Source organism: Frieseomelitta varia, unplaced genomic scaffold, assembly GCF_011392965.1.
Source record: "Frieseomelitta varia isolate USP_RPSP 00005682 unplaced genomic scaffold, Fvar_1.2 scaffold_485, whole genome shotgun sequence".
NCBI classification, from domain to species: Eukaryota; Metazoa; Arthropoda; class Insecta; order Hymenoptera; family Apidae; genus Frieseomelitta; species Frieseomelitta varia.
The window spans coordinates 12,566-33,737 of record NW_025110240.1 but is presented as its reverse complement, the minus strand read 5'-3'; the positions used below and the strand labels follow the sequence as shown (position 1 = coordinate 33,737).

Sequence of the window (21,172 nt, the reverse complement as noted above, 5' to 3'; positions counted from 1 at the left end):
TGCGGCCGCCGGAGCCCCACTGTTGGTGGTGGCGTGCATAGCGCCACCGTGCGGCGAGTCTCCTTAGTTTCGGGCAAGATGGGCGAACCTCGCCGGGCAGTAGCTTAGACTCTACCTACAAGACAACACATATACTAAATGTTTCCTAACGACAAGTAACAATTAATTGTACATTTATTTTATTTAAGGGAACACAAACTCTATTTTTGTAACATGCTGTATTACTAGTGCTCCGTGGAATTTGTACGATAGTAAAAAGGTGCGAGGCCACACGCGCGATAACGGACGAGAAGACGACGACGGAAGGTACGAAAAAAGATAGGAAGGTTTTCGCGATAACTGGAAGATCTAAGTGCGAAAGAAGAAGAGGAAGAAAAAAGAAAAGAGGGGAACAAAGAAGGATTAAGGAAAAGGCGGTAATTAGGAAGACATACCGAGAAAAAAGACCGAGGACAAGGACTTAAGGAAGACAGCGATCGAAACGACGAGGACAACGACAAAGGGGACAATCCCGACAAAGACAGGCAACAAGGTGGATAAGGACGATCGTACCGCAACAGTGGCCGCCACTGAGGCTGAAAACTACACCGAAGTAGGTGATAATCTCGCGTAGTCTCTCCCGCTCGTTGACTCAGCTCTTGGTGTAGCCCAGTTGATTCTTTCGGTGTGGTGCGTTAATAACCAGTTACGACGTGGAGAAAAGTGTTCAACCGATAGTAGTAGTGAAGTGTATAAGCCGACACACCCTCTTGACACTCGACATCCGTCTCATATCGCCATCAGTTCGAGCTCTACCCTTTTCTTTCCTCATCTTTGTCGCTCTTTCTCACTCCCTCCCTCCGGCTACATTTACGTAGTACCGCGTGTACATTCGATCACTGCAACAGAAAGCCGCACACATCACGTCCCTCTTCCTCTTTTTCTCTTCTGGCTCTTCCTCCCGTCTCAACCCCTCAGCTCTTGTTTTCTCTTTCTCCTCCTCTCTCTCTCCCTCCCTCCCTCCCGTCCTCCCTCTTTTTCTATCTTTCTCTTTCTCTATCCAGATTATCCTACCGTTTTCTTTTTGTTCCCTTTCCTCTCTTTCTTTTTCTTAAAGTGATTTATTGGTTGCTCTTGCCGCTCTTTAATTTCAGTTTCGTCGGTATTAATACCGTACTGACTTGTCTGATCTTTGGCTCTTTCATTGTGTCCCTTCGTGACCATAACCATACGTACCATACTTCGTCCTAAGCTCTACCCCCCTCCTCGACAACCCTCGTTTTACAAAGCGTCTCACCCACACCTATATTCATCCTCTCTCTTTCTTCCTCGCTCTTTTTCTGCCTCCGCTCCACCCCGGTTTATCGGCCGATCGCAGTGCAAATTCGTTTCGTGACTGTGCTGTGTGGGTTTCTTGCTTGCTGCACATCTAACCAGTGTCGAGAAGATCACCGAAAACTGTGGATAACGCTGCTCACCGGCCGAGCAACGCCAGTCAGAAAAATCCAGCAACGACCTACAAGTACGAAATAAGAGAAAAAAGAGTAGTGATAGAACCGACGGCACGGTATCATTTCGAGCAGGCGCCACGAGCGATAACACCGCTAATATGTCCGTGAGAATGGAAAACGTAGCCGCGCCGAGGAAGCTCAACTATAAAATGATGGTGAGTGAGGTGAAATTTAACGATAATTCTCTGTCATCTGTTCCTCATACGTTTACTCGAGACCCGAGTCGTTCGAGATCAGTTCATACCGGTCGGAAGAGTTTTCCGCATTCGAACCCTCCATGCTTCGCGTTCGTCGGTGTGCATGCATATTTACTTGTGTATACACGCTCTTGGAAAACGTAGCATTACCATGGGGACGGCCGATAGCCACGAACCTTGCGGAACCGGCGTAGTTTGACAGTTTGCCGCGGGGCGTCTGCTGCCCCACCCAGTCTCCTCTTTCTCTCCCCCACCTTAACCTCTCTCGGTCGTCTTCGCATATTCCTTCTTTTCTTTCTTCCTTTTCTTTTTCTCCCCCCCCCCCCCCACTCTCTCTTGAAAGTCTATCGTGCTTTGTATCCAGGGAAGATTTGTCTGAAATAGTTCCGAGTAGAGTTAGTTTCATTTCAATCGTATTATTTCTTTTTCTTTTTTTTATTTATTTCCATTGATTTCGATTATTAATCAGAATTTTGACAGTAGTATTTGAATAAATTGTTGAATGACAAATTTGATAAATCAGAATGTATATTTGCCGGTTTACTACAAACATATCTCTGTTACGTGATTTCGTTATAATTTTCGAATTAATCTATATAATCGAATTATTTTTTTGACATTTAGAAAAGATTGAAATGATTCGTTTACGAAGCATGAAGTATTCGAAACCACATGGTTAATAACATCTTTATTGTTAAATATTGTTTTTTCACTAATTAAAAATGTGTGAAACAATGCATTTTTTAAAGTATATTATTTTACGATTTTTTTACAAATCGGAAAATGATATTTTTCATAAAAAAAACTATTAGAATAAAAATTTTAGTCTTTGAATAGTGTATATATAACAGGCTCTTATTCTTATGTATACGGTCCTGATATTCTGCGCAGACTCTTGTCGTTTCTTCCTGTTCTCTGTCTACTTTCAATTACGACGATTTTCGCGAAATAATTTTGTACTTTTTATTGCACTTAAAATACATCTTTTTTTTGCTTATCAATACATAATAAATTCGGTATACGAGATAAAATTATGATAAAAAATAATAATTTTAGATAAGCGAATATAATTAAATGTTCTTTTTTTTTAGTTTGATTGATTTGATAAAACTAATACAGATGAATAGGAATGAGATTATTTCTTTATTAAAAGAAACATTCATTCATTCTTTTATAATTTCTTAGTATTTTTATCTTTTTTTTATGGTCAAAATCTTCATAGTTACGAATATGAATGGAATGTGACATAAATATCTGTATATTGTTTGATATATTATTTTTGAATTATTTTTGTCAATATTTAAAGAAATTGCTTACTAATGTAATAGTTTAGTTGCTTGTGAAAGCGACGTGGAGCCACTATCCGGAAGCATTCTTAATCTGCACATTGAAATTCGACCTAACGCTCGTCAGTGTAGCCAACCTTGTCGTATGCTTTTAATGATACATGTTTTGCATAGATTTTTAAACCTCATAACCTCCTTCGAAATTGATCCTCTTGTTTCGTAACATGAGAACCGAATTTTAATAAGATGCTGATATATTGATATTCGTTCGTTTTTTTACTAAAGTTGATGAAAGTATTAAGCGTAATTACAAAATGACATTTCATTATCAACAATATCGACAATGCAGTTTTTCATGCCGTTTCGAAGTTTACTGATTGCTGTGTTAATGTAAAGGTTATCGTATAGTAAATGTATTTAAACGGATTGACGTGCAAACAGCTGTTCTTTTCAGTGTTGCCAACGGAAAGTTTATACTTGACTATCACACTACACACATAGAGCATCAGTATGCAATAATTTTGAATTTCTTTTTTTTTTTTATTAAACTTTGCATTTTAAGTCTGCTTTTTCATTAAATTTTGTAAAATTTTTGAAGCTTCGCTTAATCTCAAATTATGTAGACTAATGAGATGATAAAACATTAAGAATTCGTTAAAATCTATGACATCGAAAGCAATCGACGCTGAAGTATCGCGTACTTTGAACTTCACAATCTAAAGCGAAGTGTTTAGGTAATCATTTAAATATTTTATCAAGATTATAGGAATCATATGTATTTATGCCTAAGAGTTCGTGCATTTTCACGATCATTTCTTTCTCTTTATCTTAACTGATTGATGTACGCATAAAAGATTTATCAGTAGTAAAATAATATCTGAAACTATTATCAGAGTTATATGAGTTTTTTTTCAAATACTCATAATATTTAAATTCTAATTTTTTCACGATTAAACTAGTAAAGTTTTAAATTTTATTTTATAGTTAATGCATGATTATTCAACAATCAATATTATCTAACATTTGTATTCTTTTTTCCCCCACAAAATAAAGTTTTTTTTAAAAAGTAGGAGCCCTGAATATTTTACATTTATTTGTAATTAGTGATAAAGTAAATTGTGAATTGAATCTACATATATTAGGATAACTTAACCTATATAAATATAGGTTTGATATATTGTTAAACAATATATGATAATATATGATTGCTGAATAATTGAATAAAAAATTATAAATTTGGGAAAAAATTCATGTATATAGGTAATTCAAAATGAATTAAATAATTATATGAATATATTATTTTCACTAAAGTATAAAAATAACATGTGCAACATGTCTTTTATATTCATTCAAATCGGTTAACTTATTCTATAAATTTTACGCTTATAGAGTAAGTTATAGTTAAGTATATTTTCATACATTTATTCTTCTATACTACAATGCTACAGTTCCATTTTTCTAAATTTTTATATGTTTGTATTTCTATGAGACTATTGTTACAAATTGTACAAAGTTGTACAATGTAACAAAATAATTCAAGTGCTCAAATTTCGCAGGAATCAGTAACTTTAATCTATATTTACAATACATTTTTTTTTTGAATAAAATTTGGAGGATCATGTGTCATAGGTTAGGAAAATAAAACAAATAAAAATACGTAGGAAACTGAAATATAGAATGAAAATCTTACAGAAAATTTTGTATGTTCCTTATGCTTAACAGTTCTTCGTTGATCATAAAGTACTAATAATAGTTGACGATCGTCCAGTATCAGCGAGCACCACCGATTACTACAGTATCGCATTTCAAGATTGCCTTTGACCGTGATTCAACATCCATTTGGAAACATTATTATTTTGCAATAATTAAAAATTATAATTCAGCAATATAATTACGTTTTTCCAATTTTATGGCTTTCATTATCTTTTTTTTTTATTAGATATTTTTCAGTTTTTTATTTACAAAGGAATAGGGAAGAAAAGTTCATTACATTCGGTTAAGCTTACAAACGTCACTCGATGCTTTAGCAAGTGCGTTTAGTCGACTGACGTTGAGAATTTATAACGATAATTGAACCGATTTGTTTCAATCGCGATTACATGTGCGAGCCATTCTTCTTACAAACCACGGCTACTTCTAGCGATCTAGTGATGATTGATTGTTTACATAGATTTGCGTGCCTCTCCGAAGCACCAATTGGCTATAAATGTAGTTTTCAAAAACATCAGTAAATTGCATAATCTACAGAATTAATTTTGACAACGAACCATTTACGAAATTAAGAGAAGTGCTGATTAATCGCTACTAAGAAGTGAACTGAAGAAAAAAGCAAGAGAAAGAGATTGGACTGAAGTTATGAAACAGACGTATTTTCAGAACGATGAGATTTAACAGAAAGACAAGCGTTCATCCATTTCTTTCCAGCTCGTAACAAAAAATAAATGCGAAAGCGTAGCCTTGGGTTTTCCCCCAAAAATCAAGAACTTTTCAGCCGACTGAAAGACAGAAAAGAAAAGAAAAAGGTGGCGGAAATTCGTGTTTCGGTTTCGCGAAACGTTTGGAGAAAGAAAAAAAAAAAAAATATCGTCGTAGAACAAAGGTTTTTCACTATTGGAAGAGCTTTACGCGTCGGAAAGCGGCTCGTACACGTAGGTGGATAAAAATTGTAGGCGACAAGAATGCAAGAACGAGCTGGCGTGCAAAGGGAGAGAGGAGCAGAAACAGAAAGAGGGAGGAAATAGGGAAGAGCGAGGAAGCGAAGGGAGTAAGGGCCGGGTAGGGTAGGAAGAGAATAGACGCAGCAAGGATATCGATTATTTGCGGTTGCAGCGGCTGCAAGGCTCCGCTCCCTTCGTTGGAGCGCGAGGAGAGAACGAGCCACCCGGAAATCTCGACGATACACTGAACCAAGATTAATCTCATTTTTACCTTCCGGTTTTGAAATACTTCTCAATCGAGTTATACGGACGAGGGTCTTTACGAACAGAAGGGAGAAGGAGGTTGCCAGGGAAATGATACCATTATTATCAGACTTCTCTTCTTCTTTTTGCAACATTTAGAACTCAAAGTCACATCCTTGCAATGCTTCCTCGTTAACTGTATTTTACACTAATTAGAATAACAAAACAGCCAGAAATATTCTAGATCCTGTGGAATATAGGGGTGAGAGTTATCGAGACACTTTTGACGAATAAAAATAAATAAATACGTATCGTAGGAGATACAGAACAAGATCTTGCGCAATGTCGATCCTTATAATCATATAGCCCGATTTTTTTTCCAGTACTTTCCTCGAACACGTGGAACTTACGTGCCGGGGAAAGTTGGGTATTTGCAGGAATGTTGTGCCGGCCAAAGGTCAATCCTAGCAATATCTGTGATTTATTGGACCTGGGTTGCAAGGCTAGTGACGCATCCGCTACAGATACCTGAATTACATTCAATGAACCTTCAATGCTGCAAATAAATTCTCAAACAAAGTTAAACTCTAAATCGTATATCAAACTTAAAGTTTACTTACGTTGATTTAATGTTCCTTCTGTATTCTGAAGACTTGTATTGAATTACCAGAATTCGATTGAAAGAAGGAATGTCGTGGCCCAGTATCTTGGCTGGTGTGGGTGGTGGCCATGATTCCTTTTACCATTTGCCTCAATTTGCCTTCTGTTCCTTAGGAGCAAGCCAATTTCGTGATTACGTAATTACGGCGATTCCAGCGCCTTGGTCGTAACTGACCAAGCTATACCAAGTTAATCGTCCCGGGAAACACGTTACACGATCAGAAAGCCACACACTGAATAAAGGATCAGAGAATCGCAAGTGTTAGATCGAAACAGGGGAACCTTGATACATCGATAGTGAAAGAGAAGAGCCGTTCTTTTTTTTCTCTCTCTCTCTTAGTTGAATCGATGGATTCTCTTCTCGTTACGATCGTAGAGATTGTATCTTCGTCGAAAGACGAAGAAGCCCCAGGGCGGATTCACAGCTTGGGTAACATGCAACCAACCGTTTTTATGAATAATTTGATTGCCTTTATTGCTCGCGCCTCTTAATTGCACGTGGCCATCGTTACCGCGTACATCTGACATTTTCTTAGGAATCTTCACGCATATCTTCCTCGACGAGAAAATCTCCTTTCATTTTTGTCGAACAAGATTCTATGAAATTTCTGTAAATGATGAGTAGACTGCGGATATTTTTACAATTTCATATTTTTATGAATGCAACTAAACATGTAAATGGAATTTAAATAGAGATTCATTTCTGTCCCCTAAATGTTATAATGAGCGCTTTACGAATTTATATTTCTATTTTTATACTTTCAAATTTTTCATAAATGCCTAAACACTAGGAAATGCTTTTAAAATAAGTTTCCTTTATTTTAAAGCATATAGATATAGAGAAACAATCTTACCAACTGACAATGAGAGATAGAGCTAGAAAATAACTAGAAAACAGAGAATAAAACGAATGGAGAAGAGAACAACTTACAATTAGAAACAAGAATAGATAAAATAGAAAAATAAAAATGGAAAGTGAAAGAAGAACAGATGAACAAAGAATTCTACAAAAGTTTTTCTTTGAAAAGATGTATAGATGAAAATGAAGAGAGAAAGAGACAAGCAAGCAAGGCATGCTCATAATATCAGGAATGAGTCACTTTGAAATGATCTCTGCGGCTGTTTACATTAATGATGTGTTATTCTAATCTGCTCTTCGTATGCTTCACTTTACTTCGAGCGGAATACCTTATCGCACTCTATTATCCTCCTAGTTTTCATCCCACGCAAAAAGCTGTGATCTTAGGATGTATTAGACGCAACTTTCCAGCAGCATTCTTTAACTTCTACAATTGCAGAATGAAAGATTCAGCAGAGTAAAGTATAACGTACGCATAAAAACATATATTTCCGACTAAATATTTGGCACACGTTGCACAGCAACAGTGAAATTGTGATTTTAACGTAACTTTTAATAAGTAACTTTTAGTAACTTAACAAAAGAAACTTTCAGTAAATTTCAGTAAATTTAACGTAACTTTTAATAAGTAACTTTTAGTAACTTAACAAAAGAAACTTTCAGTATTCAGTAGATATCTATTGAATATATTTCTCAGACATTTAATATTCACCAAAGAAACAATTTAAACCAGAGATCATTAGAAATCACAGATATAAATTAATCAACATTAAAACACAGAAAAAGGGAATTATACGATGGAAGTTGGGAAAACCCAAGAGAAAAACATTTTTTCTTTTATTGCAAAACGATGAAACGAAAGGGAAAGTCGGAAGCAATGAGAGTAAGAATCAACACTAAATCACCGAGAAACGAAGCAACGGACGACTCGTGCTAAATTTCATTTGTTGACATACCGCACGCATTTAATGGCTATACCGAGCCGTTAGACAAAAGTAGTCGACATCAAACGGAAGGTACACCCACGGCGAACCCGGTATGTGCCTGTAATAATCTTTGTCATCGTCTACTTACGCACGGGGCTTTCTCGCAGCCGTCGCGCATGGTCACCGGGAAAAAATTTCCTAGACAGACAACGGTACCCGATGTGTGCGCGGAGTCAAGGTCGTACGATGTCCAGCGTTTTCTCTTGCAGAATTTCCTGTGCGAGAAGTCTCGATTCTTATTCTTTTTTTTTTTTCTTCCTCCAAGAGTTTTCTAGTATCTGTAATACGCAACAATGTTTTGTTTAATAACAATTGAAAAATTGTTCTAACGCTAATTAATTAGTAATTTTCTAATGATAATTAATTAGTTGTATAATATAAAATAATAGGAACATTTGCTTTCACGTTACATAATGTGAAAGTCAGGAAACTGAAAATGTTATTTTCAATGGTGTTGGAAATTTAAACATGAAATTTGAACAACCGAGATAAATAGACATAATACAGGCTGATAATAGTTTTACTTGTCTTGATCTACTAAATTTCTTGTAGTCCTTCTTATACCTTTAAAAGACAAAATATTTTAACGAACAGTAAAATTGTTCAGGTGGATGATACTCAGTTGTTCGAAGTTATATACAGACATTTCGTAGTTTCGACTTTTAAACTACTTTTTTTTTTATCTTTTTTCTATTCTGCACAAATCAATTTAAATCAGTCGTAAATATTTTAACTACTCGTTTCTTGTATTTTTTGATCTTAGATTTTCTCATATTTTTATCATTTTCATCTTTCATTTCTTCATTTATTTGTTTTCTTCTTGCACCTAAAATACAATTTTTAAGCAAGAATTTAAAAAGTATTAAAAACAAGAAATTGAAATTTGTTACTTTCCATAAAATCTAGAAAATAGCTTGCATATGCTTTCCAAAACGATATTATAATATTTACATGCAATAACTTCACGTCTCTTTCTTGCGTAATATCTTTACAAATCTTACCGCTAAGCCGCTAAAAATTTTTAATTTTCTAACGTCCACACGACACGATCGTGAATCGTCTTTGGGGACCGGTCTCGGCTACACTCTGGTCTTGTTCGATGTAAAGATAATTCATCATCTGGCTGGAGAACAAGTTCAAGGAGACCTGTAACGGGTTCGCTTACCTCCAAGAGAGACAGAGAAAAGAAAGACAAAGAATGAAAGGAGGAAAATGGAAAAAAAAGAAGCATGAAAAGCAAAAAAGAAAAGAAAGAAAGGAAGATTACATTTCTAAAGGAGAAGAAAAGAGTCTTGCGTGAGCGCTCGATATACGGCGATACAGTCTGGCGCGCATATCTTTCGCGAACGATCTCATTGTTTCATGAGGTAAGGACACGGAAGCACGCGATCCGCGACTAATAATACTTACTGTCCGCCTAAACTCGGCTAAAGGGTGCCAGAGATTCGAAGCGACCAGGCAACCGGCCAGCCAGCCCTCCCTCCTTATTCTTTCTCAGCTCATCTTTTATAATCCAATCCACGACCACGATCGTCGTCCCTTCATCTATCGTTTCGTTCTAACGCATTTCTTGAGAATTTTCTTGAAGAGTATAAACTCTTCAGTGGAGGAGGAGAAGATGTTTTCTTCGATGAAGCAGTTAGAGTAGCAAATGCTCCGTAAGGAAAATCTCGTCGTTGTTTCTTCTTCTTGCAATCGCCACGTTGACCAATGAAGGCCAGTTGTAAAAAATAATACATAATCTGTCGTAATACATAATCTATCGACCTGAAAAAGAATTCATCAAATGAAACAATTATTAGGTACATTTAGAGAAAGCATCAGCAAAAAAATGTTTTAAGACTTGAGAAATTGAGAATTCTTTTTGTCAAATTCAATCTGGTGTGCAATAATTTGTGCACGTTTTTTTTTCCACATTTTAATCTCATCATGGGTAACTGTATCGTGTCACATTTGATATGAGACCAAATAGAATTGCGATCATGGTGCTTTGCCATTCAAACGTAACGTATTATGCGTTTCACGTCCACCGTACGTGTTCTACGTGTACCAGACATAGAAAGGAAAAGAAGGCTCGCAAAATGTCTTCTCTCTGGTGTGTGCACCTGCATAGATCGGCCGATGGATCGGCTAGACTCGAACCATAGGTATCTATGTGCCGTGGAAAACCGACTCCGAGAATCGTTCTTCCTTTTATAGTCTCTCTGGTCAAGCTGGCTAGATAGAATCATCGATCGATTTTTTATTGTTGGCAAGAAGATAGGTTTCCGCGAGTAGGAACCGGATTTTAATTTCATCAATAGGAAGATCTCTCGTTTATATATGGCCAGTGATCTCGAAAACGGGTAGCACACAGTACGATATTCTTCAACTGCCACTATCATTAAATTTTAATATCACTTAGAATCATTGTATACGTTTCGACATGATTCGACACGGTATAAAAAGTTAGTTGTCGATCGATTTGCTCGTATCTGGAATGAAAAACGTGAAGAATGACGGTCAAAGGAACTTCGTAAAGGGAAATTCCAGTGCAAGAAATTCGCTAAAGTTTGAGTCGAATGACTAGATTCCATACCCAAAGTGTAATTCACTGATTAAGTGCAAGGAAAGATCCATTTCCTGGCACACATGTAGGTCAGCTTCATGGTATTGATGACTAACGATTAACTCAACATATACTTTGGAAAACGTTGAGTAAAACCAGATTTTGTTGCAGTCGCTATGCCGATGAATTGTTTCTCTGTAATTAACAAAGAAAAGTAAGTTAATTTTTTGTTTCGTAAAACTTAACTATTGAATAATTAACAATTTTTAGTATAATATAAATTTTCTAGACACAGTATGATCTAAGTAGGACATTGTATCAGGTAAAATATACAAAAAATTTGCGTGAAATTCATTGAATCTCAATTTTTAAACTTCAGAAATAATATATTACTATACCACTTTTCGTCGAGTAATTTCGTTTATAAAAGAAATCTCAAACTGGATCTTTCGAAACGTAAATACGACGAATTATGTTACGACTACCACAGACGCGCAGAGATATTCTATCTATCGAATGAAAATCCGTAGGATGCGCCTTAACGTGATGCTTTCTATTTAATTTTGCACAACGCACACGCAGCGTGTGTTACGTATTTGTGGTATGCGAGCAATCATTCTATTCCGACCGGACCGAGTTCTGCGTCGGGTCTTGAATTATTACGTTAACACGGGTGTAGTCGAAACTTAAATGCCAATAAGAAGCCTTAATAACTGGCGACACGTGCATGAATCGGGACGTTTCTTAGTTGAAATTCCTGTTTCGGTTATCGCAATTAGATCGTGAAGTAATAAAAACACACAGATAAATCTGAAAAGCTACTAAAATTGAATCGCAATAATGGCACAGATAAGAACAATGAACGCAAGATTTCGTGTATTTTACAAAATTAAAGCTAAAATATCTTTTAAACTAATAATGTTTCGACGTACGTAGATTAGTCTGCCGAGCTTTATCGATTGATGTATAAAAAAAAGATTATGATTCCATTTAACAAAGTAGAAGTGATCTCTATCGTAAAATTGTCCCCTCCCCTTCCTAAAATACAATAAGTTTCACTTGAAACATTTTCTACAATAACAAATACCTTTGGAGATGATTGCATGGAAAGATCAAAATGGGTCAGTCTGTAATATAATATATATGTTCATTGTATTATTATTTTAATTACAGTTTGTTTCAGAATTTTTATGCACATCACAACACCGAAATATTGCGTTGCATTTCTAGATTAAATTTTATTTATTTCAACAACAACCTTCAACAACCTATGAATTTACACTGTTCCAGATCAATCTAAGGTGCTAAAAAATAATTGTTAGGAAGTACATGATAAAATGTTAACAAAACCAATTAAAACCCCGTGTAAATTTCAATTAATACTTCACCGACACTTAAAGTTATGTCCGATTTAAAATGCCATTAACTTAATTACTGTACGATCGTCAATATTAATATCACATTTATAAGTCAGTCACTCGACTGCACTTTAGATAGGGATAATAATTAAAAATAACTGCGTAATTGGGAAATCCTTTACTTCACTAACTGTATCGGTGTACCTATTGTGAAACTTTCTGTGTAAAGATAACTGTAATTGTTTATCTGTCATTGATTCAACTTTCTGACCTCTCTTGCATAATAATGTAACAATTAATAATATTAGTAAATTGCAGCAGAGAAATTCACATAATTCGTGTGCTTTCCTCTCTGTTATTCATTTCAATCATTTCAAATCGGTATTTGTTTTTCGATGCAGCGTCATTTTTATATATATCAAAATGTACAGACAATAAATATAATGAATAATCGTTGTTTTTGATATTGTTGCTTACAATTTGAAAACAACAAAACTACCATGTAGTTTAAAAATTGTCTTAAATCAAACTACTTTCTCATATCCTTGAAAACAAATGATAATTTTCACGATTTGCCGGTTCTACCTTGGCAAATTTTGAACAGTTTCCACGTAGTCGAAGCATCATTAAGGCGTCTGGAAGGAAACGTTAGCAGTTGAGTAATTAATTTCGTATTAGTCATCGGAGTCAGTGAACTTGGTATCTTACCGACTGCTTTTTCATTTCGAATAAACGGCTGTCTCCGTTCTGTTCAATATTTTCTTCTGTGCGTTTTAATACGACAATCGAACAACTTCTAATACTGATTTCCATTCAAATGAAATTCATATATATATTCCTGAAAAATCTGGTTTTACAGTTTAATTATAATAGTGATGGTGCATTTCTATTAGAAATATGTTAATTCATTAATTAAAATATATATTTAAACATTTAAATGTTTAAAACATGTATCTCCAAACAATATCTCATTTTCTGTAGACTTTATAATAAAGTTCTGACGAATTATCATTTTTTATTCATTAGCATCATTTTCTTCAAATATTATAATTATTGAAACCGTTAGATGTCAGCTAAAAGAACAAAAATAAAAAAGAATGTAACTTTCTTTCATATAGTACTCTATTCGAGATTGGGAAGGCTTATTATAAGATGATTCACAGCAGCTGACTCATTTTGAAGTTCTTATGATCCTGCTTGCAAACTACTCATTTCTTACTGTTATCTGAAACTAACGGCAGTTTTCACTTTCATTCACTTTTTTTCTATTGTTTCACATTAATACAATATTACCTTTCTAATGATCCAGTGCTATTAATTTCTTTTGTAAGACACATACATTGCGTAGATATATAGTACAAGAAGCACATGTATAATTGAATTTTAACAAATTAGAAGATCTTTAAATGCTTATGACCATTTAACAAAGTCTGTAATTATATTTCTTCTTTGTAGTTGCAAAATTGAATTCCTTTTTTCTTATATCATTCGTGATACGCGTTTTTATTAATTCTTCCATTATTTGCTTTGTGAAGGAATTCCATTCGTATCGAAAATGCTCATCCTAAAACAAAAAGAAAAATATAAACATGAAAGAAAATAATTTATAATAGATATTCGTAGATATTTAATATATATACAAAATTTCACTATAATTCCGTAGAGAAATGAAAGTTGATTTACATAAGATTGAACTCGCTACTGGAATTTAATTAAGTTAAGAATTTTTCTAATTAAAATTGATAAAAATAAATTAAACGTGAGGCGTTCATCATGCGTGAATGATCCTTTCATAGACAGAGAAAGAATCAAGTTTAGGGATAACTATGATCAATGTTCATCAGGTTTTAGCATGCGTTTGCTTTGACTGTACAATTTCAAATAAACTACAACGTCTTTTGTAACTTTCACTACGTCTATGGCTCATAACACTTTTATCAGATTGACTTTCCGTTTCGTGAATCACCGGAATCGATAAGAGAAATGCCGACGAAAATAATCGTTTTTTACTTCATCTTTGTTTCTTTTTTTCTTTTTTTATTTTATTAAAATCTTAGTATATCACGATTTTTTCATACCAAGAGGTTTAGAGGTAAATTATAAAGTTTAATATTTATATCTAACTTTTTATTAATTTAATCACTGTACTTGTATAAAAATATAAAATCAAATAGTGTTTCAAGAATGCCCTGTAGATTGTTCCAATAGTAATTATTCCAATAGTAATAATTACTCGACTAACTGTGGATGTTTATAAATTTATAGAAAATTGAAAGATCCAAAGTATACAAGTGCACAGTGTAATATATAAAAATACATAGAATGTAATAAGTAAATAAAGTATAGCATAAAGTATAATAATCATTGTAATATTTAACGAGTGAAACAAATCTCTGTATTCTACTTTTTTAATTGCATTTGAAAATACTTGAATTTTCATAAGCATCCGCAATCTAGCGATTAATGTATTACTAAAAAAATTTTTTTGACAAGACGCATTAATGTTTTTTTCAAATATGTATCTTATATGTTATAGAGCTTTTATTTCATTATTTCATATATATATATAAAATTCTTAATGTTTTCATATATAAAATATATAAACTTTATATTTCACTAATCTCGTTTTCTTCTTTCTGTTCCAGGTAAGTTTTTGACCATTCGATCGAAGACAGCACGTAATTATTCGCCCGAATATATTAGGTACGACTGTATCTTTACTTGAGTCCTTTGCTATAATTAGATTTCGATATTATCTAGTATCTATTGTGTTAATAACGTCGAGATTCAAAATATGAAAAAAGGCGCTGTAAGAAATTAAAAAATTTCTAAAATGTAAACGCAGAAAAAAAAAACTGTGCGCGATAAATGCTGCTCTTTTGCAATAATTAACTCCTGCAGCCCATCGGTCACGATACGTGACTTCATTAGTGAATGTCGAGGAGAAAATATTTTCAATGAAGACTTTTAATAGTACGTTCTCTTCGTGTTGATGAACTGCAACACGGTACGAATGCTTCTCTCTTGATGCGCAAAACCTGAACGTGTCTATTGCGTGTAGATAGACTTATTTGTGCATCTTTATCGTAGCTTTCGAAGTTGCTACAATTTCCTCAGTCTTCAAATTCTATTCGAGATCGTTGCAACCTTCTCTAAACCTAACCTAAATCTTCTTGTAAATTAGCCTCACGTGTTTTGTACTTGAAAACACGTAAGGAAAGAGCACAGGCAATCGGAAGGTAAACGTGTTGGTATTATGTGCTCGCTTACCTTGAGGTCGACCTTGCTGATACAACAATCCGAAAGTAATTAATTGTCTTCTTCGGCGTGAAATTCTACTTTGTATTCACAGTACGCTTGGTATCATTGAAATTGCCCTCGATTGGGAGTCAACGTGCCAGTTTTCAGAAATATGTGACTAGCCAAAACCCAATCGATTTAATTGATCTCTTTTCAGTTGATTTGGAACTATATTCAGTTATAAATATGATAAAGAATGTTATTCAAAAGTACATACGAAGTTGCGCACCCGCACGTCACATACGTGTATGTGTATGATGTGCGTGTGTGACGGTTATGTCTCTCCATGAAATGCGAAAGGAATAGTAGTGCGTGTCACAACATGTTGCGTGAGTGCGTGGTATACGTATCTTCTCAAGGTGAAGAAACGGAATGTCCGGTATGCGCCGGCAAAGAGGAACTCTTTCGTAGAGAGATGAGCGAGCCTGACGATTGGTTCCCTCTTACCTGATCCCCCCTCCTGCCCCTTCTATCGCATTTCTTTTCTCGTCTTCTCTTGACCATTAAGGCCGTGTGCGCATGCGTATGCGCATCCACGCGCATCCGTCGATGCTTAGCGAACGGGACACCGATTCAATTTGTTCTTCGCAATTACAAATGATAAAAGTTCGTTGTGAATTTGTATGTGTTACTTCGAACCTTCGTATCATTGGTATTTATTTACCATTAATTATTAGTACAAAACTTCTGATCAGTTAATTTACCGCCAATTGTTCGTACCTCTTATATAAATTCATTTTCATAAACTAGGAACTTTGGCGCACGAAATGTAAATATTGTAATTTGTGTTTATACAAAATAGTAACAAATTCTAGGCAGATGACACGTTAATATGATCAGTCGATAAAAAAATCAGGATTTTGATGATGCACACCGAGGATATTGATCCTCGCCAAATACAGTGCACGCCAACGCCGCGTGAAACAATCAGTGGCGTAACAGGCGAGAATAGCAGCAAAAGACGCCGAGCAATTTTCAAAGTTCAATTTTTTTTTCTCTATTTTAAAAGTAGAGGTATGTTTAATCTTATTAACATATCATAGATAATAATCCATATTAAAGTTATTATATTTACATGACAATTTTAATACATCCAAGTCTCGTAAGTATCATATTATGGCAGGACAGGGGATTGGAATTTACTACTTTTGAATATACATATAAATTGCCAGTTTGAAATTGCGACTTACAAACGAGTTAACGGTTCGACGCAACTCTGTCAGGCTAGTTGAACGTGCCGCGAAGTGCAAAGTTGATATAGGAAAAATGAATTTCTAGATGGAGTTAATGGCGTGTTTGAAACTGAGAAGTGGACACTGCCCGCTACTGCGAGAGTAGAGTACCTGTGCGGTTTATATCTGTTACCGTGTTCACTGGCTACATGCATGTATCTTGGCCATGAAACAGTAAACGGGATTAAAGCAAGTTAAACTTTATCAGCACGCTTCTATGACTCTCCTTTATGGCAAATTTGTTGCTTCACAATATTGTTACATGTTAAAACAGTTTTCAAAATATTTTACAAAAGTAATGAACAATTTGTCTAATTGACGAATCATTAGAAAATCACTGATGTGATGATTTAAAAAAAGAATCTATAGGAATTTGTTGGTAAAAATCTATAGAAATTTGTCTGATGCTTTATTTATTTATAATAGCATCAATCTGTAAATTCTTTCTAAAGTTTTAGAGAATGGAAATGCGTCAAAAATAACGAAAAAAATTAATTAATCTTTGTGAATATCACTCACGGAAAATGATGATGATTGGATAATTATATTGGATGTTTTCGAAAATATCTAATTAGTTACAGTCTATAGCAATCAGTAAATCTTCTTCGATTTCAATGAAAAGAAAAAAATTTCATCGTATTTGTTTATACAAATTTGTTTATGCGAATCCGTTTGCTAATAGAGCGTAACATTCATCTTACAACTGACGCTGTTTGCCCTGGCATGGTATGTGGGACATCCTGATTCCTCTTACAGAACTTGCTTTGGGACGTATTAACATAAAAGAAAATTCGGATGTGCCATATTCTGTGATTGTTTGGTCATTGATTCATCTTGCAGTGTAATTTGTTTTGCAAAAGTATGCTCTATTCCCTTCATTTTGAAAATGAGAGATTGCAATAATGAAAAGTCTAATCACTTCGAAGTTACTTCATTATTTTATGTTGTTCCAAGTAGATTCCTGAATTTTTTTTAGAACACCAGCATGCTATTTTACAACTACATAAGCTTGCAAATGTAACGGATACATATAACTGTTCATTGTAACACGAAATTCAATGTTCTTTTGTAAATCTATCATTTGATTACGTCAACTTTATGTATGACTATGTTTCAAAACATTGCTGACTTTTTGATAGAAAATGGAGAAACATGTGTACAAATGTTGCGATTTCCAAAAAATATCAGATTATATTATGAATTAGAAAGTAAAATAAGTAATCTTAAGTTAAAGTAAATTAATCTATTTAAGTTATTCATTATCTGTTCAATTCTATTTTATTTAAAGAGTTTAATCTAAAGTAATATGAGAGTACATTCTAAGGAACAAAAACATTTTTTTAAATCAGTTCTAAATAGACAGCTGATGGCGTAATAATTTTTTATAAAGAAAAAATGACTTCAAAAAATTAACTTTTTATTACCTCTCTTGTAAGTATATATCCTTTTGTACTTTGTAAGCGTAGTACGTACTACACTCTACGTTTTTTTAAATATTTTTTTGATTGATTACAGAATTGGGAAAGTGTTGACATAAGGTGAAAAAAGTGTTTTAGAAAGTAATTACGACAGTTGTAGTTTTACGTATGCTGGATGACTCGATAAGAAATCCCCACAATTATCATTTATCAGTAACCTCGTAAAGTCACGCCTCTCTGATAAGAAGAAAGAATCACAGATTCTCGTATGCCTTCCCTTTTATTTTTGCTCTATCCATGAACGATCTCGTATGCTTCCATTAATTTTAAAATATCCTCCTCTGCAAAGCATAGATTACAAATTCTTGAATATATAATTATATTGATATAACTATATATAATTATAATTATATTATAGCGACTATATTGATATCATTCATTTCCAAGTTCAAAAAGAAAAAAAATTGTACCTTTAAGTCAAAGATTCACTAAATAACTCAAAATAAAGAATTATATATCATGTAATATATCATTCAAAGAAATTAATGTGGTTATTGATACCGTACTAATTTAAAATAAAAAGAGCATGTAACGTACTTCTCTCAACTATTCGTATTAGCAATGAACATCAATGAAGATCCATAACAGAAAAGAAGGCGGCTGCAAGACTCCAAAGATGGGTGCATGGAGGTGTTTGTAGTCGTGACAATGGAGGTACCAACATCACGGTGGTTTTAACAGTACGATAACGAGACAGATGATTTGCCCGTAGATGCCGCTGGTTCAATTGAACGGCATGCAGACAACGTGGCCGTTGGTCACTGCGAAATAGAGAACGACGTGTGAAATGGGTATCGTGATATACCGACCGGATGCCACTTCCTGCTTACCACGTCTGCGCATCATTGTAACGTGTACCGTACCTAGCGATGGGAATAAGACGATTCGTAGCCTTTCGAGACTCATCCTCCATAATTTCCATTTGCCCACACTGCGAGACTTCACAATTTTCTTAATACTGCCAGTATAGCAGATGGCTTTAAAGTTGCAATGATTTCGGATCCTCTAATGATATTATTGAAAGAGAAGGACTTGAGAATAAGACTAATGAAGGAAAGAAGAAAAGTACAATATAATCTCACTGCTCAAATTTGCCAATGAGTAATTTTTTTAGTTTTAGGACCATTCGCGTATAGTAACTAATAAGCTATTGAAAATATCATACAAACAATTATTACATTATTATTTGTGGCAAGAAACAAATTTGAAGAATCTTACAAAAAGTTCAACAAGGAGAAAGCATTTTAACTCAATCTACGTTTATTATAAATTTGCAGATATATATATCCCATTTTAACCAGTCTTTGCCTACTCGATATCACACAGGAGAAATAGAAGTTTGCGGATAATACAGGAAGTAGCAGAGTCGATACGCACAACCGTGTCGATAAACGGTTTCCAACAAGATCTGTTTCTTAACGCTTTCTTCTTGTCAGACAGCATTTCACGTGTATCTTGGAAATATGCAAATTAACGGAAGCTTAAAAACAAAACGCCCTCACAGAAGCATGAAACATGACTTTCCTATGTTCGTTAATAAGGAGGAAAGAGGTCGGTATGCAGTACAGGAAGTAACAAGATTCGAGTTTCATGATAAGTGATTTACAGTCTTGATTTTCAGCTCTGGTATCACTGGCTGACTCTGTGTGATTTTCTTTATTCATCTCTCTGCGTGATCTGTCTTTATCTCTTTTGTCTCTTCCCATAGTCTAATTGTGGCCTTCGTCTTGTTCTCCAACAAACGGTAAATTTTGGCCGTGTTATCACAACTATGCCAAAAATGCAAATCAACGAGTAAGGCCTTTCTAAAGAGATTGGAATGCAACACGCTTGAAAGTCCTGGAAAGGCCTGTCCTGCGATTGCGACAGATGCAATAACGGCCGCACCACCATGAGAAAAGTCCTTCGTGATCGTGGTGGCAATTTATTTTTGATGTTGTCCATTCATTTTTTTTTTTTTTTATTATTATTTCGATGAGAGAATCGTCCACCTGGTGGGCTCACGCCATTTGATTGATAGAAAAAGCTCTTCCTTTTCTTCCTTTCTCATTTGATACTTAGCTGTTGTGTCACCTGCTTCTTTTTGATTTTATTTCAATTAAAACATAAGAATTAGACTTTTATGGAGATGGAGATAGAAAGTATCATAAAATTTTATATTAACTACTATAGTTTTATTAGTATAGTAGAACTATTATAGTTCACATTATTTAGTGAACAAAATTGAGTACAATTATACAAGTAGTGAGACTCATATTTATATGAATATAATTGGAAAGATAGAGACTAAGATGTTGAAACTTGTTATAAGTAAAATGTTATTATCTTATCGTTACATAAGTAATCGTAACACTGTTTCGAATTTGCGTCAATAAGAGATGAACGAGCATTCAATGTGAGAAACGCGTTTACAATCATTTGTAATGAGACTTCTGTACTATTAATATTTGACGGTACTCTTATGCGGAGGTCAAGCACGATAGATAAAAGCTATACTTATAACCATATATATATGTATGTACAATGTACATATAATTCCTTTCTACGTGAATACATTTTAGAAGATAAGTTAATAAAAAAGGAAAAAGAAATAAGTGCGATAAATTCAAATCGTCAACTGTTTCGAGAATCATTTCGTATGTAAATGAATTTGCGTTTCCTATAGTTATTGCAAGCTTCTTTTGGATTAAAATATCTAGCAAAATAATGATAAACGTAATTAAAATAATTACTTAATTATAATGATCGTAAAACAAACACCAGATATACAAGTACAAAACCGCTCGTAATAACGAACGTCCATTATTGAAATGATGGCACAGATGGCAAACATTTTTCAGAAGAAATTCATAAGGCGGGAAAAATGATTTTATGTATC

General features: G+C 34.3%; 1 protein-coding gene and 4 long non-coding RNA genes across 10 annotated transcripts in view; 2 read left to right on the top strand and 3 right to left on the bottom strand.

Moving 5' to 3' along the window:
* The first annotated feature begins 972 nt into the window (after positions 1 to 972).
* The window catches only part of LOC122532979 (protein alan shepard), a 32,735-nt gene continuing 12,535 nt past the window's right edge, over positions 973 to 21,172 (top strand). For all 6 annotated transcript variants that reach the window (XM_043662249.1, XM_043662248.1, XM_043662247.1 and 3 more), the window contains exon 1: positions 973 to 1,645. In XM_043662249.1, coding sequence (XP_043518184.1) covers positions 1,589 to 1,645 — 57 coding nt within the window. In that variant the 5' untranslated portion in view covers positions 973 to 1,588. The remainder of the gene's footprint in view (positions 1,646 to 21,172) is intronic.
* Positions 2,002 to 3,078, bottom strand: LOC122532987. Its single transcript, XR_006307628.1, has 2 exons — positions 3,005 to 3,078; positions 2,002 to 2,062 (listed from the first exon to the last, which is right to left on the bottom strand). It is a non-coding gene; the product is annotated as an uncharacterized LOC122532987 (long non-coding RNA).
* On the bottom strand, positions 4,898 to 7,141 carry LOC122532984. Its single transcript, XR_006307625.1, has 2 exons — positions 6,494 to 7,141; positions 4,898 to 6,401 (listed from the first exon to the last, which is right to left on the bottom strand). It is a non-coding gene; the product is annotated as an uncharacterized LOC122532984 (long non-coding RNA).
* On the top strand, positions 4,961 to 15,511 carry LOC122532986. The gene is made up of 3 exons (XR_006307627.1): positions 4,961 to 5,133; positions 6,910 to 6,914; positions 15,501 to 15,511. It is a non-coding gene; the product is annotated as an uncharacterized LOC122532986 (long non-coding RNA).
* Positions 8,155 to 19,217, bottom strand: LOC122532983. Its single transcript, XR_006307624.1, has 9 exons — positions 19,125 to 19,217; positions 18,832 to 19,055; positions 15,555 to 18,575; positions 12,993 to 13,848; positions 12,762 to 12,919; positions 10,957 to 11,121; positions 9,789 to 10,852; positions 9,380 to 9,543; positions 8,155 to 8,656 (listed from the first exon to the last, which is right to left on the bottom strand). It is a non-coding gene; the product is annotated as an uncharacterized LOC122532983 (long non-coding RNA).